At 44.4% G+C, this 14069-nt stretch overlaps 7 protein-coding genes across 9 annotated transcripts; 3 read left to right on the top strand and 4 right to left on the bottom strand.

Moving 5' to 3' along the window:
* Positions 1–7: 7 nt before the first annotated feature.
* On the bottom strand, positions 8–602 carry LOC118877266 (uncharacterized). The gene is made up of 2 exons (XM_065862913.2): positions 449–602; positions 8–334 (listed from the first exon to the last, which is right to left on the bottom strand). Exons 1-2 carry the CDS (start codon positions 600–602, stop codon positions 288–290), a joined length of 201 nt encoding a protein of 66 aa, XP_065718985.2. The 3' UTR covers positions 8–287.
* Positions 603–673: 71 nt separating this feature from the next.
* On the bottom strand, positions 674–1876 carry LOC108008594 (mitochondrial inner membrane protease ATP23 homolog). The gene is made up of 2 exons (XM_017072476.4): positions 1167–1876; positions 674–992 (listed from the first exon to the last, which is right to left on the bottom strand). Exons 1-2 carry the CDS (start codon positions 1812–1814, stop codon positions 792–794), a joined length of 849 nt encoding a protein of 282 aa, XP_016927965.3. The 5' UTR covers positions 1815–1876; the 3' UTR covers positions 674–791.
* Positions 1877–2140: 264 nt separating this feature from the next.
* Positions 2141–4534, top strand: GCS2beta (glucosidase 2 subunit beta). The gene is made up of 2 exons (XM_017090132.4): positions 2141–3268; positions 3649–4534. Exons 1-2 carry the CDS (start codon positions 2263–2265, stop codon positions 4290–4292), a joined length of 1650 nt encoding a protein of 549 aa, XP_016945621.3. The 5' UTR covers positions 2141–2262; the 3' UTR covers positions 4293–4534.
* Positions 4535–4938: 404 nt separating this feature from the next.
* Lamtor3 (Late endosomal/lysosomal adaptor, MAPK and MTOR activator 3) lies at positions 4939–5574 on the bottom strand. Its single transcript, XM_017090134.4, has 2 exons — positions 5393–5574; positions 4939–5325 (listed from the first exon to the last, which is right to left on the bottom strand). Exons 1-2 carry the CDS (start codon positions 5434–5436, stop codon positions 4995–4997), a joined length of 375 nt encoding a protein of 124 aa, XP_016945623.1. The 5' UTR covers positions 5437–5574; the 3' UTR covers positions 4939–4994.
* Positions 5575–5867: 293 nt separating this feature from the next.
* Positions 5868–8488, top strand: fws (four way stop). 2 transcript variants are annotated; one of them, XM_017090494.4, is made up of 4 exons: positions 5868–5942; positions 6019–6648; positions 6703–7773; positions 7832–8488. In XM_017090494.4, exons 2-4 carry the CDS (start codon positions 6037–6039, stop codon positions 8408–8410), a joined length of 2262 nt encoding a protein of 753 aa, XP_016945983.3. In that variant the 5' UTR covers positions 5868–5942; positions 6019–6036; the 3' UTR covers positions 8411–8488. The 2 variants fall into 2 exon arrangements, with proteins under 2 accessions (XP_016945983.3, XP_016945992.3); XM_017090503.4 differs by lacking the exon at positions 5868–5942 and having other exon boundaries at positions 5965–6648.
* A 186-nt stretch (positions 8489–8674) lies between these two features.
* Positions 8675–11775, top strand: cass (apoptosis inhibitor cassowary). Of its 2 annotated transcripts, XM_017089774.4 has the most exons (8): positions 8675–8880; positions 8945–9106; positions 9394–9927; positions 9995–10195; positions 10257–10459; positions 10519–10705; positions 10773–11033; positions 11097–11775. In XM_017089774.4, the coding sequence occupies exons 1-7, from the start codon at positions 8812–8814 to the stop codon at positions 11031–11033; spliced, it is 1617 nt and encodes a 538-aa protein (XP_016945263.1). In that variant the 5' UTR covers positions 8675–8811; the 3' UTR covers positions 11097–11775. The 2 variants fall into 2 exon arrangements, with proteins under 2 accessions (XP_016945263.1, XP_016945254.1); XM_017089765.4 differs by having other exon boundaries at positions 10773–11775.
* A 201-nt stretch (positions 11776–11976) lies between these two features.
* On the bottom strand, positions 11977–13323 carry Sgt (small glutamine-rich tetratricopeptide containing protein). The gene has a single exon (XM_017069285.4). The coding sequence runs from the start codon at positions 13221–13223 to the stop codon at positions 12162–12164; it is 1062 nt and encodes a 353-aa protein (XP_016924774.3). The 5' UTR covers positions 13224–13323; the 3' UTR covers positions 11977–12161.
* Positions 13324–14069: the final 746 nt, after the last annotated feature.

The raw sequence follows: 14069 nt of genomic DNA, 5'->3' as shown, positions 1-14069 counted from the left end.
TTGCTTAGTTACATCACGATGGGGTATTATTTCAATTTTAGTTTTCGTAGTAATCACCAAAGTACTCCTCGCCAGCTTTACAAAAAGGAAATATGATTATAGGCCTATTTAGAAATATTATATAAATATTAATCACTCATTTCCGGGTGAAATAGGACGTTGATAAAATAAATAAATATTTGGGATTTGGAAAGGTTACCTATTTGTATTCATTATTGAATTATGATAATTAATTTACTTTTATTAAGTTCATGGTATGTAATAATCAAGGGCATGTATAATGCATTTCAGGTGCTAGAAGAGTCGTCATCATCATCATCATTAGAGCTGTCAGCTGAAAAAGAAATTTTTTTTTCAAAAATCTTTTATTTATTTTAAAATTATCTTAAACGTGGTTTTTGCTTATTTTACTTGTCCAGCTCCACTTCTCCTATATCCTCCAACTTACTGCCAAACAGCATATCGCTAATGATTTCGAATATCATTCCAAGTATTTCACAATCCTCCATGGTTTTGGTTCTTTTGTTTTTCGAACGTGTACTGAATACAATAGTTCTGATCGACGGTTTTATACGCAACTTTTTTTGTGGGTTTAGATTCATTAATCGAATTTATCCTCTGAACTTGGAACATTTCATGGTTAATCGTACATAATTTAATTAATAACCAACCATTTAGTTTTAAATATAAAACTGTCTGACAGCGTGACATTATAAATGTCCATGGCTTAAAACATAGTTTTATTCAACTTTTTTGTATAGGTACTTAAAAACGAAATCATATACAACAATTTAATATACATCATAGCCGTACATGGGTGCCTCCATGTAGGCCTTCTGCTGGTCCGTGGAGTTGCGTCGGATTCGCCGACCAATGGGCTCCAGATCGGCATAGCATTTGGGGAAAACTCGTTCCACAGCAGCGATGGCATCCGCTTTGGTTATATTCCGCACAGCCAGGACAGAAGCCAGGGCTTTGGACTTGACACAGTTCTGGAATAGTAATAAATAGGGTAGATTTCGTTTTTTAAATACCAAGAAAACAACAATTTAAGGATATTTTGTACATCTTAAAGTATTTAGTTAGATTTATTTACACTATGAATAGACAGATCGGCCTAAATGTCTTTCATAAGTAGTTATTTTCCGAGGTACTTTTTCACCCACCTGATGCGCCTCCTTGACATTGAATGGCGAAGCGTCTCCTTGGAACATGGCGCTCAAAAAGGAGCAATGTGCCAGGTTCGCCGCCCTAATCTCCGTGCAGGCCAGGTGGTCCACGTTTCGGAAGTCCATATCGTTATTGCAGTAGTCGAACATGTGAATCATCTCGTGGGTGAGCACTCCATGGACCATGCTCTTGTTCTTGGCCATATTCTGGCACACCACGATCTGGTTGAGCTTGGGATCGTAGCCGCCGGTGACCGATGGATCGCACACCTCGCAGGAGATGTGGCGACGCAAGTCGATGGGACAACCGGAGCTCTTCAGGGCTCCCATCATCAGTTTCACCAGGGGGCCGTTCTTGACACACCAATAGACATTCTCCTCGCACTTGAAGCGATCAATGTTCTCCTGGCCCTCCATTCCGAATAGTACCCGCGTCCATTTGGGCTTGAAGGTTTCACCCCTTCGCTCCGGATATAGGTCATAACCCCAATCCTTTTGAGCAGTGGTCTTTTCCTCAGAGGATTCTTTACTTGCAGGTGCTTTATCTGGCTGTGAACTGGGTTTTTTCTGCGCTGTGCCGGTGGATGCTTCTATTTCGACGGGAGTTACTGCCTCCTTGGCCCACACCTTAGTCAGAAATTCCATTGTTTTATGGGTTTTTTGCTCCTCCACTTTGGTTGAATAACAAACAGAACCGGCAGCTGATTGAGCGGAGTTGCCACATAGTTGAACAGTCAGTGGCGCGGCAGGGGGTTTGGCGGGCTATCAACTCCCACAAATGAATTTTACTGAATAATTAAAGTCGAAAGCTTGTAAATTATTGAATATTGTATATTTAATTGCCTATAGTGTTATTAAATAACTCCTTTAAAGATTTACTGTAGTCCGAATGCTTTGGTTAATTAATTTAAACCCTCTTATTTCGCACACCCCTGTCTGCTGTAATCGATAGTTGTCTTCACTGCCATCGATAGTGCTCCACCGGCATTTTACGACTCGTAAAAACCATAGCAAATTCCACGTAAGATTTACAGCACACGGCGACCAACTCAAATTAGGAGATTAATTAGGAGTAGCAATAACCACCCCCAGAATGCAAGGCTTGGGAGTCAGTCAAATGGTGCTAATAGCCCTGCTGGTGGCCCTGCTCAACCTGAACGCAGGTGCTGCCAGCGAGGTTCCACGTCCTCTGGGCGTCTCACTGGCCAAGGCTTCACTGTACCAACCGCGGGCGGGCGACAACAGTTGGACCTGTTTGGATGGCAGCCGGAGCATACCCTTCTCCCAGGTCAACGATGACTACTGCGACTGTGCGGACGGAAGCGATGAGCCGGGCACCTCAGCCTGTACAAAGGGCCAGTTCCATTGTCTGAACAAGGGCCACCAGTCCGTGGACATACCCAGTTCCCAGGTGCAGGACGGGATCTGTGACTGTTGCGACGGCAGCGATGAGGCACAGGTGGTTGGTTGCCCCAACACCTGCCTGGAGCTCGGAGCAGCTGCTGCTGTTCAGAGGCGCAACGAAGCGGAGCTGCACAAACGAGGAGCCGAGCGGCGTCTGGAGATGATCACCCGCGGCAAGCAGCTGAGGGCGGAACGGGAGGCTCGCCGACTTGAGCTGGAGCAACGCCGCAAGGAACAAGAGCTGTTGCGCTCCGAAAAGGAGCAACTAAAAAAGACCGCCGAGGCTCTGGAATCAGAGGCCATTGAAATCTACAAGGAACAGCAGCGGGAAGTAGAAGCGGAGACCGCTCAGGCGGAGCAGGAGCCACAACAAACGCGTCAAGAGGCCTCCCTCAGCTTTGTGCGCTACGACACCAACAAGGATGGCTTCGTAGAGGTCACCGAACTGATGGTCGACATGAATCTGGACAGGGATCGCAACGGCGTAGTCACTGTGGAGGAGGCCAAGTTCTTCCTGGATGAGCGAGAACGAGTGGATTTGGATGCGTTTGTCACTCTAGCCTGGCCAAGGATTAAGCCTCTGGCCATGCTGGCCGAGGGTCTGTTCCATCCGCCGCATCCGCCAAAACCTGAAACCGAGCAGGCGGAGGTCACCACCGAAGCTATTCAGCCCACACCGCCAAAGCCAAGTGAAGGTAAGAAAAGGCTTTGAATATTTCATATTTTGAAACCATGCCTTGTGTATTGCAATATTAAGCAGATACTTTCTTTGTCCACACTCCAGTTGAGTCAATATTTTATTTAACGTCAGTGACGTTTTATATGTCGGTTGTAAAAATATCTGGATAAAAATTGAATGTATCTCTTAATTTTGCTTTCGTGCATTGAGCTTAACTGATTTTAATGAGGGCTATTAGGTTATTATGTTTAATTCCTTTAAAAAAGTATGGACCGTTTTGTTGTCCATATGTTAAACTAGAAGTACATTTTAAACTCTACATTGCCATATGTGTTCTATGTTTAAATGTTTAATACACTGGCTGGCCAAATTGTAATCCTTTTTACATTCTTCAAGAACAAGCTGAACTGGCCGGTGATGAAGATATTGAAGCCGACGAGGAGGGCGAGGAGGATCAGTACGATGACGAGGAACCCGATGTGGGCGTGGGCGAGGCTTCCCCTGATGTGGAGGATGTTACGCCACCAAACTACGATCCGGAGACCCAGCGCCTAATCCAGCAGGCCAACGAGGCACGAAATGCTCTCGAAGAAGTGGAACGCAGCCTGCGCGATATCGAACAGGAGGTTAGGGAAATTGACGATCAGAACAACAAGGGTTACGGCCAGACCGAGGAGTGGGCCGTTCACGATGGCCAGTGCTACAACTTCGAGGATCGAGAGTATGTCTACACTCTGTGCCCCTTCGATCGCGCTTCTCAGAAGTCGAGAAGTGGAGGAGCCGAAACTACGCTGGGTCGCTGGGAAAATTGGATTGGCGAGCCCAAGAAGTATTCGCAGCAGAAGTACGCCAACGGAGCCTCCTGCTGGAATGGTCCGAATCGTTCGGCCATCATCAACATCAGATGTGCTCTGGAACCCAAGATCACTGCCGTCAGCGAACCCAATCGCTGTGAATATTACTTTGAATTCGAGACACCCGCTGCCTGCGACAGCGAAGCTTTCCAGGCGGATTCGGAGAAACTGCACGACGAACTCTGAAAAGATCAGCAATCAAGAAGGAGCCGAAGAGATGTGTGTGTGCTTGGCATACGAAGATTAGAGATTTGGGGATTGTATTTTAGTTTTAAAGAAGGATATTCATTTTGTCGAGATCATTCCCAAACTGCAGCAGGAAAATCAAGAATTGTAGCAAATTAATTCAGTGTATGCATTTAAGCAAAAAGTACATCAAGTTTCATTCTGAATAAAGTGTAAACACCTAGTATTTTTGAAAAACCATAGTTGCGCACAATGATAATTGTTTGTTGGAGCGGTTAGGGGCTTTTGGATGTATATTAGAAAAGTATAATGTAAACCCTTTAGTTTCATTCTGTGTTGAGCACAATTAAGTTTGAAATTTTAGTAGAAAAGAGATTTTAGAGGAAATGCTAGGACAAGAACTAAGTTAAATAAATCCCAATCATTTTGAGCCCATAAAATACATAATATTAAATAAGGAACTAAATACAAAATTTGCATTTTGAATAAAGTATCAACATTTCTTGTAAACCAGTTATTTTTAATCTTTTAGAGATCAATTGCTGGGTATAAAAAAATCCCTAGAGGCACGAATCTGTCGATAAAATTTATACAGATTTCCACCGAAAAATGTATTTTCGGAATTCCCAACAAAATTCGGTTTCAATAAAGTATAAACATTTAGTAATTTAAGAATATATGAATTTACAGTGTAGATTAATTCTATGCCTCGGTGACAGCGAGCTTAATGTCCTCCAAATAGCCATCGACCTGGTGCTCCAGGGCCAGAATGTGGCCTGTATTGCAGTTCTCCGCGCCCACAAAGGTCAGGATGAGCGGAAGCTTGTTCATCTGGACCACCTGGTAGTTGGAGTACATGGAGATGATGGTCTTGTTCCTGCCCAGACCCAGTTTGCTCGCCTGGTCGCAGGCGGTGGTGAATGTGGGTATGAACGAGGGCATCAGGGCGAAGTCCACGTTCTTCTCCTGGCTGACCCGCAGGAGGGGCACTCCGTCGCGATCTGTAATCTGAATCACGTACAGGCCGCTGACCCTTTGGTTGAAAATAAGATAAGTTTACTAAATCGGAAACGAAACTCTTTTTCAAAGGCAGTATGTACTTTTGCAGCAGGCCGTCTAAATACTTCTTGATGTCGTCCGACATGGAAAATATGTGCAGGTGTGAAAGCAGAGGACTTATAACAATAAAATTAAGTTTTTTCTCCGCATCAAATTATTTACACAAAACAAACTAAGCAACAGCTGACTCAAGTTATCGATAATGCACATCACAAGGGCGTGGTTTGGGGGGTTACAAATCTTATATTGTACCTCAAACTTAAAATAAGTATATATGTTTTTTTGTAATATATAATACTGCAAATATTTAAAAAGCAATTGTTTACGTTTTATGAAGTTAGATTATAAAGATTATAATGTTTTTAGATGTACAGCATATGTAGAGAAAATTGTTTTTCATTCTCGGAAAACCGATTTAATTTTTTTGAAAGAATTGCTCTAAAATATGAACTTGTGATAATTTTTAACAATCAAACAAATTTAAAACAATCGAACAAAGTATTTTAAAATAACCCCCCTAAATAAGTTTTGGTCTACACCCTTGCACTGTTATCGATTAAAAACCGCTTTTGGTTGCGTGGAAAAACAATTGTTAGTAATAAAATAAAATTACCTGATTTAACATAAGTAAGAGTGTTATAAACTTATCTAATTGGTCATACCATAGATAAAGGCATCCTCCACCATGGTCACTGGTGATCCGGGCGCTACCAAGCCCCCAAACACTAAGACGGCGGGTTCAGATGATGACGACTACACCGCTTCGATGTCGCACTTAACCATTGGTCAGCAGATCCAGGAGTTGTCGAAACAACTGCAAAACACCAAGGAGGAGCTGCACCAGCAGGTGCGGGATAAACATGGAGCTCTGCTGCAGCAGGCCACCCACGCAGGTCGATTCGATGCGGCCCTAAATGCGCTGGCTGAGGATGTGCAGCGGGTCAGGGAGACGGGACACCGGCTGAAGACCCAGGTGGACACGCAGTACCAGCAGGTGGAAAACCAGACGCAGGTGCTTGGTCGCTTGCACGATGTCAGTCACCTCCTCCGCTCGGCAGGAACACTACTGACCCTCACGGCCAAGCTGAAGGGCACCAAGGATGTCCTTCGCCAGGCGGAACTTCATTTCGAACTGGGACAACTTATCGAGGACAAAGAGCTCAAGGATCTGGAGTTCATTCAGCAGGAGCGAGCCTATGTGATCAGTTCGGGTCAGAAGATTAGGAACCTCACCCAGATGCAGTTGGTCACTGGCCTGCAGGAACGCAATCAAAATCAAGTGGTTAATGCTTTGAAGGTGGGTTTCGACAGCATATAAATTGCTTGCATTACCTATCAACTATTCCCATAGATCTTCATGAACTTCAATACGCTGGAGAAATCCCTGGAAAACCTGTTGGCCACCTTTATTGCCGACATGGAGCAATCCCTCAAGGAGTGCTTTGCCGGCACCGACATATCCGTGCTGAATAAGTCGCCCACGCATAATGCTAGCAAACCAGCTCCCTCGAGGGGACCGGGGAAAACTCCCCAGCTCACTACCACCCAGAACTTCCGGGCCAAGTTCTGGAAATCTCTGCACTGGCTGCTCTATGACGAACTCTTTGAGACCTGCACGCAAATCAAGCTGCTTAAGACGGCTCTGGAGCAGATAAACCAGTTCGGATACACTTCAGAGGCCTCGGATCAGTGCATTCCGCAGCGGTTTTGGAAGCAGGTTCAGCAGCTCCTGCGTAAATCCTTCGATGAATGCTCTCAGCATGTAACCCAGACCCTTCAAGAAGGACTCTCCAAGCTGCTTACCTCCGCTCGTGGCTTGGAGCAGCGTCTGAATGGCGAGTTCCAGTTCGACAACGAACTATTCGCTCCTCTGGAAGTGGGTTACGTTAGCAAGTGTGCTGCCAACTTTAAGGCCTGTTTGGCGGGAGTAGATTTACCAGGCAACGAAACAGTGGACAATTTTATTCGGGTAGCTTCCACCGAGCTAAGTGCTGCCTTGATCGATTCCCGTCTCACAAATTCCATAGCGAATGTTTTCGTAGCATGCGGAAAGGAATTGTGCACAAAACTAGAGGCTCAAATCAAGCTGGGTGCAGATTCCAAGCAAGTTGTGGATCTACCAAATCTGCAGCAGCAACAGAACACACAGTTGGCGAATGTTCTGTACTACTACAAGGATTCAGTGCGTCGTATGCTAAGCGATCTCCAAGTTCAGTTTGAGAAGACCCCGGGATCAGCCAGGGAAACCATATTGCGCTCTCTGGAGCAGGCTGATCTGCTCATCGGCACGATTCTGCAGCAGATCATGGAGTCGATTATAACGACTATAAGCATAATCATACTGAGTATGCACAGGGAGCCGGGATTGAATACGGAGAGGCTGTCCACCACGGGTCCATCGATGTACATGAAGGAACTGCAGGTGGGTTGGATCTCAAAATTTTGTAATATTGATTGTTACAAACTCTATAATCTCACAGGAATTCGTCAACCGTTCCTGGTCGCATCACATAGCGCTGTTCGATGACAAGCAGATGACCACAAAATGTGGCCACGAGCTAGCCAAGCGATGCATTGAGCTGTTCCTGCACAACGTGTGCATACTGCGCCCCTTGAGTGCGGCGGGAAGACAGCGCTTGAAGCAGGACTGCCAGCACATGGAGCAGGCTTTGAAGCCCCTTTGTCCCAATCTCGCCGAGCTTGGCAAGCCTTCGAGACTGTTAAGAGCCATGTCCCTGCTGATCGTCCAAAATGCCCAAGAGCTAGTGAAGCAGACCATCGGGGAGGACTCCCTAGTACCCAGTTATATAGTGTTGCTGCTACTCTTTGGACACGCTGGAGCGGATCTTCAGTCGCCACATACCACGGCCAACTGGTCTAATGAACGACTAATTGAATGGCTTGATGGACACACGGCGGAACGGGAGAAACTGGAGCTGATCTCGGGTGCACTGCAGCGGTACCGGGACAATGCCAGGCGCAAGAATATCCAGCAATACGACGAAGTTTACCCCATGATGGTGGAGTATTTTGAACAGGCCTTGAAGGCAATTCCATAAATGTTAAATGTATTATCTAACTAGAACTATATAAAAGTTTGATTTTATTTATAAATAAATACTAGCGCTCACAATAAATTTCAAACATTGTTGGAAACAACATTTATAAAATGTTGTATAAAAATAAAATTTGTTATCTTTAAAAACATTAATTAAACTAGAAAAAAATTTCGAATAATAAATTTTTCAAAATTAATGTATCGATAGACTATCGACTGTTTTGACAGAAGGTGGGATTTGACTCTCATCAGGTACGGTCACACTATCCGCTCACCATTTTGTTTGCAACGTGAAAAATAAAGGGAAAACGCTGTCGCTCATTTTAACTAAAATAAAAAGGTATTAAAACAGACTGGAGACGCTTCAAAACACTGCAACTACAGAGACTATCGGTTAAGAAGATGGACAACATAGAGCGATTGTACAAATGCTACGAAATTCTGTCCGAGGCGGGCGATAAAATATCCGAGGTAAGCCGCCATTGCAAAACGTGCCGCAAAAACGGTATATGATATATATTATATGGTCTTGCAGCATGTGGAGGAATATAAGGAGATACTTAAGGCCGTAAAGGGCTCTTCGAAGGAGAAACGCTTGGCATCGCAGTTCATCGGGAACTTCTTCAAACATTTTCCGGACTTGGCCGACACAGCCATCGATGCACAGTTCGATTTGTGCGAGGATGACGACACACAGGTGGGTGGATCCCTATTATACCTTTGAAGTTAACAAGATGATATAATGGGTTTGTGATAATAGATGTGCATGCCTTCCATATCTCCACTTAGCCTTTAAATTCTTAAAAAACGATTATCAAAAGTAGTATGACAGTGCTGTCTTAGGATTAGTATGGTATCATATGCTATACTAACTCAGGTTTCTAGTTAAAATAACATTCTTATCAACCTTACTACCAATATGATACCTTATCGCGTTCTTTTTTTTGAAATACCACTTAAATTAACCACCCATCTTTCCTTCAGATCCGCCGCCAGGCCATCAAGGATCTTCCAAAACTCTGTCAGGGAAACGCTGACGCCACCATCCGAGTGGGCGACACTTTGGCCCAGCTGCTGATCCTCGACGATGCCACTGAACTGCAGCAGGTCAACAACTCGCTCCTGGCCGTCATTAAACTGGACACCAAGAGCGCCGTCACCGGATTGTTCCAACAGATCACCACCGGGGATGAGACGACAAGGGAGCGATGCCTCAAATTCATTGCCACCAAGCTGCTGACCATGGGCCCAACTGTCTTGACCAAGGAAATCGAGGATTACATTGTAGAGGAGATCAAGAAGGCCCTGCAGGACGTCACTGCTGACGAGTTTCATCTATGCATGACGATCCTGGGCGCCACCAAACTAGGAAGCACCATCACTGGACACGCCGAACTCGTCAAGCTGGCCACGGAACAGGCGGAGCTCAATAACACAGACACGGACATCATTGCCGTAGATGATGAGGTCGTGGAACGATTTATACAGTGTGCCACTGCAGCGGCGCCATACTTTTCGGTAAGTTCCTGAAACCCGGGGATCAATTTTAGCGAACTTGCCAATCTAATCTCTACTATTTATATAGAAAACCATAAAATCAACGGCCTTTGTGGCCCATGTTTGCGATAAACTGCTGCCCATCAAGACCTGGAACATGATCGCCACTGCAGTGTCGCAAGATCAAATTCAACTCAGACTACTGAAGGTATTCGCCGAGATGATAACCTACACAGACAAGCTGGACAATGCCAGCGAACGCATTAATGCAGTCTACCATGTATTACTGGTGAGTTTACCTCGCGAATTATGCGATAAACCAAGTTATAACCTTGATTTGGTTTTTTCAGGAATACATGCCTTTGCCCAAGTTGAGCGATGAGGATCTGGGAGATACACCGCCATCGTTTCAGTTCTCGCACGCCGAGTGCTTACTGTACGCTCTACACACGCTGGGAAAGAATCATCCAAATAGTTTAAGTTTCGTCGAGGATGCGGAGAAGTTAAAGGACTTTCGAGCCAGATTGCAATATCTGGCTAGGGGAACACAGGGGTAGGTCTACAGAAAGCAAGTCACTGATCACATAATTTATTTCGTTATTTACCTTTCAGTTATATTAAGAAGCTGGAGGAGGCGCTGAAGGGAAAGACTGGGGAGGAATTAAAGACAGAGGAGAACCAATTAAAGCAGACAGCACTGAAGACTACATCGAATATCAACGTACTGATACGGGATCTATTCCACTCACCGCCAATATTCAAACATGATATTGTGCTCTCCTGGATTGTGCCAAAAAATGTATGTATATAGTACCATTTTCCTTTATGAAATTTATATTAACAAGCGAATCCTTTTGAATTATAAGAACAAGCTTGGCAAGCGCCACGCACCCATTACTTTTGGAGAAAAAGCAGCTGCCAACGGCAAGGAAAAGGATCAGGAGCCAGAGAAGAAGGCGCGACCATCCAACGACCAGAAGTTCTACTCGCCGCCGTCTGGAAAATACTCAAACAAGGTGAATCAGAACTACGGCAACAACAATCGGACGAGACAACGCGGTGGTGGTGGCGGCGGCGGCGGCGGTGGAGGAGGAGGCTACAGAAATCGGCGATTCAACAAATACTAAGTAATCAAATTAGAGAAACAGAAAAGCAGCAGCGAGTACTTCACTTGAATGGTTTGTCCCTAGTCCGTAAACATAACAAAAAAAAAACTACCAGAGATTGGATTCGTGCAGAATAAACAAAACTTAAATGATGCTGCAACCAAGCAAGTATACAATTAAACGGAAACAAGAGAATCTAATTTTCCCAGAGATTGACGGTGAGTATGACATCCAATTTCCCATTAACTTTCTCCCTTTCGTCTCTTTTCAGCGCAATTTATTCTCATGGAAAGTAAATGCAACATTGATCAATCATTCTTCTCATACACTCACGCATTGCTTTTATTATTTTCGTGAAAAATGTCTTTGCCACAATTCGCGTGAAATTTTCTAAACCTTTGCCTCGCCCTCTTCTCATACGTTTTTCGAAACAAAGGGCGCTGGCATCGTTTTGATTGTACATCACGCCCCACTTTCGATTCTGTCAATTGCATAAATATAAGATTATAACGATAACCAGTTGAACGAACTCTGCAATATCAATCTATAAAGAAAGTTCCAAATCGGGATGAAAATTAGTTTTCCGATTTGAAGAAAATGATTTTCAAACAAAGTGTTTGAAATCAAGTTTTTAACCTATTAGTTTTTATTTAACATGTAATCAAATCAACAATTGTACCACGTAGAGATGCGAGTCAGCAAAAATCACACAAAAAAGCATACATTTCTTGAATTCAATAAAAGCAACATTAAAATACAAGCACTTGAATACGTGTTTTACTAACAAACCGATAAGATGGAAATGAACCTATGAAATTGTGGTCTTCCGGTCGATGCCAGTATAAATTGCTAATATATCTGCTGTATTTCATCAATATATTTACTTATCCTAAGCAGTAGAAAGTTTTCTGTAACATGGAGTATTATGTAATCCCATGGAAAAATTGATCAGAACAGTGAAAAATTGCACTTGCAAGGCTCGCAGCGTTTTGCATGTATATATTTATTACCATTAATAAAAATATATATATATGTATATGCGTAATAGAAGCCTTTTAAACATTAAAAATACAGTAATTATAGTTTCAGCTTAAAAACTTAATCTGTGTGTATGTGTTGTCGCCGGTTCTGGCTCGGATTGCCAGCCCACTAGATGCTTGGCGGAGGTTGATTTCCCGGCTGTTGTCCGTTGCCAGGATTGGCATTGGGATTGGGTCCACCGCCAGGCTGTTGGGCGCCCACCAGTTGACTGGCGAAGCTCTGGAACAGCTGCAGCATGTCGTTGGGCATGGCCGGGATCTGCGGTGGAGCACCGCCTGGAGCTCCAGGGGCGCCACCGGCACCGGGAGCGGCTCCACCAGCATTTGGCTGGCCCATGTTGGCGAACAGCTGCCCAATCGTATTCATAACCATCGGGTTCTGGGTCATCGACTGTAGCTGCTCCAAGTCGATCTCGGCGCTGCTGAACAGATTCCTCACCGTGGGATTGGCCAGCATGGCGTTTAGGCCGTCTGTGAGATGCGACAACTGCGGTGGCTGATTTCTGGCATTCCTGGCCACCTCCAGGTTGTTCCTGTAGTCCGGATTTTCCGGTTCCAACTCGATGGCCTTGCCGTAGGCCTGCTCCGCCTCCGCGAACTTACCCATGTTGGAGTACGCGACGCCCAGACGGCAGTACGCCTTGCTGTAGTTGTTGTTGTACAGCAGGGCGGACTTGCAATCCGTGACGGCGCGCTCGTTGTCGCCCAGTCGAATGTGGGCCGCGGCCCGGTTACAGTAGAAGATCGGGTTCTTGGGATCGAAGGCGATGGCCCGATTGTACTGCAGCAGGGCCTCGTTGTACTTGCACTCCTTCATCAGCCGGTTACCCTCGTTCTTGATGGAATCGGCCAGGGCCAGGGATTCCGGATTGCGTTCGATATACAGCGATTGGAAGAGCTCGAACATGTCGATGTTTTTGGGGGCGAGGCCGGCGCTCCCGCTGGCCAGCGCATCGCCGCCTGGTGCACTCGATGTGCTGCTCTGTGTGGTGGCCTGCTCCTGGCCAGCGGCGTCCTGCGCCGCCTCCACATCGCCCACGTCAAAGGCCGCCTGTAGGCACTGGATCGCCACCTCGATACTTTCGCTCTGGTCCGGCGACATGACGTCCACCTGCTTCTTCAGGTAGTCGATGAAGCTACGCACGAAACTCTGCTGCACTGCGTCCGGCATTTTGTCTCTGGTTGTAGTAGTTTCCTCAAATTCGACTGGCAAGTTAAAAAGTAAATGTGATTAGGCGAAATGTGAGTGTGAAATTATAGCTGTCAGAATTTCAGTGTGGCCTTGCCAATGTCTATCGAAACAGGTACTTTTGTTATCGAATATTATTTTTTATAAATGGTTTTCTAGTTTTTGAACTATGTTTTCGATTTGTATTTACGTTATGTCTTCTAATTCAGTTACTTAGAAATTAAAGTATTTATAACAAACCTTTGAATTTCCTAACCACTTTTTCTTAATAATAATTTATTATTTATTTATTATACACTGTAGCCCAAAGGTCAAAACTTAGGAGAAATCCGACCAAAGTTGCTGGGACTTTCGGCCGGAATACAGTAATACTTACCGTTTTTTTAATAACTAGTTTTTGTCGACAATTTAAAGTAATTGAAGTAGGTTAGCTGATTTTAAAAGGAATATTTTCTGGAGATTTTCAAATGTATAAAGAGGTGAGTTAATTTTATATCTGTGTTACTTGATCTGTGTGTTTCAAGTACTGTGCAGTCGTTAAGGGTGTCAAAAGGAATGACGTGTTGCTGAATAATTATTCGTATTTAATATACTTTTATTATCACCACAACAAAAGGTGAACAGCAAATGGGATCGTCATTAAAATGTACTCTAATGTGAAAAAGTTGGGTTGTATTTCTAACTGTGCCTACATAGGAGCTTTAAGAACTGGCAAAATAAACATAAGCTTAGATACACCACCAAATAAAAATAAGTTTTCTTTTTCTGAGAAAAATAAGGTGCGGAATTTAAAATATGAGCCAGTGGAGTCGAGTTATATACTGCAAG

The sequence above is a fragment of the Drosophila suzukii genome, chromosome 2L (genome assembly GCF_043229965.1).
Source record: "Drosophila suzukii chromosome 2L, CBGP_Dsuzu_IsoJpt1.0, whole genome shotgun sequence".
In the NCBI taxonomy this organism is placed as follows: domain Eukaryota; kingdom Metazoa; phylum Arthropoda; class Insecta; order Diptera; family Drosophilidae; genus Drosophila; species Drosophila suzukii.
The sequence above is the reverse complement of the archived record's forward strand: the minus strand, read 5'-3'. Positions and strand labels throughout refer to the sequence as shown.

Bases quoted from the DNA above. Each gene is read 5' to 3' on its own strand.
- LOC118877266 (XM_065862913.2), bottom strand. From the start codon at position 602: ATGAATCTAAACCCACAAAAAAAGTTGCGTATAAAACCGTCGATCAGA. The intron at 335-448 runs GTAAGTTGGAGG...TTTCTTTTTCAG, and splicing joins TAGCGATATGCTGTTTGGCA to CTGACAGCTCTAATGATGAT.
- Lamtor3 (XM_017090134.4), bottom strand. From the start codon at position 5,436: ATGTCGGACGACATCAAGAAGTATTTAGACGGCCTGCTGCAAAA. The intron at 5,326-5,392 runs GTACATACTGCC...TTTCAACCAAAG, and splicing joins TTAGACGGCCTGCTGCAAAA to GGTCAGCGGCCTGTACGTGA.
- Sgt (XM_017069285.4), bottom strand. From the start codon at position 13,223: ATGCCGGACGCAGTGCAGCAGAGTTTCGTGCGTAGCTTCATCGACTAC.
- LOC108008594 (XM_017072476.4), bottom strand. From the start codon at position 1,814: ATGGAATTTCTGACTAAGGTGTGGGCCAAGGAGGCAGTAACTCCCGTC. The intron at 993-1,166 runs GTGGGTGAAAAA...TTACTATTCCAG, and splicing joins ATGTCAAGGAGGCGCATCAG to AACTGTGTCAAGTCCAAAGC.
- fws (XM_017090494.4), top strand. From the start codon at position 6,037: ATGGTCACTGGTGATCCGGGCGCTACCAAGCCCCCAAACACTAAGACG. The intron at 6,649-6,702 runs GTGGGTTTCGAC...CTATTCCCATAG, and splicing joins AAGTGGTTAATGCTTTGAAG to ATCTTCATGAACTTCAATAC. The intron at 7,774-7,831 runs GTGGGTTGGATC...ATAATCTCACAG, and splicing joins TGTACATGAAGGAACTGCAG to GAATTCGTCAACCGTTCCTG.
- cass (XM_017089774.4), top strand. From the start codon at position 8,812: ATGGACAACATAGAGCGATTGTACAAATGCTACGAAATTCTGTCCGAG. The intron at 10,196-10,256 runs GTGAGTTTACCT...TGGTTTTTTCAG, and splicing joins CAGTCTACCATGTATTACTG to GAATACATGCCTTTGCCCAA. The intron at 10,706-10,772 runs GTATGTATATAG...TTGAATTATAAG, and splicing joins CCTGGATTGTGCCAAAAAAT to AACAAGCTTGGCAAGCGCCA.
- GCS2beta (XM_017090132.4), top strand. From the start codon at position 2,263: ATGCAAGGCTTGGGAGTCAGTCAAATGGTGCTAATAGCCCTGCTGGTG. The intron at 3,269-3,648 runs GTAAGAAAAGGC...ACATTCTTCAAG, and splicing joins ACCGCCAAAGCCAAGTGAAG to AACAAGCTGAACTGGCCGGT.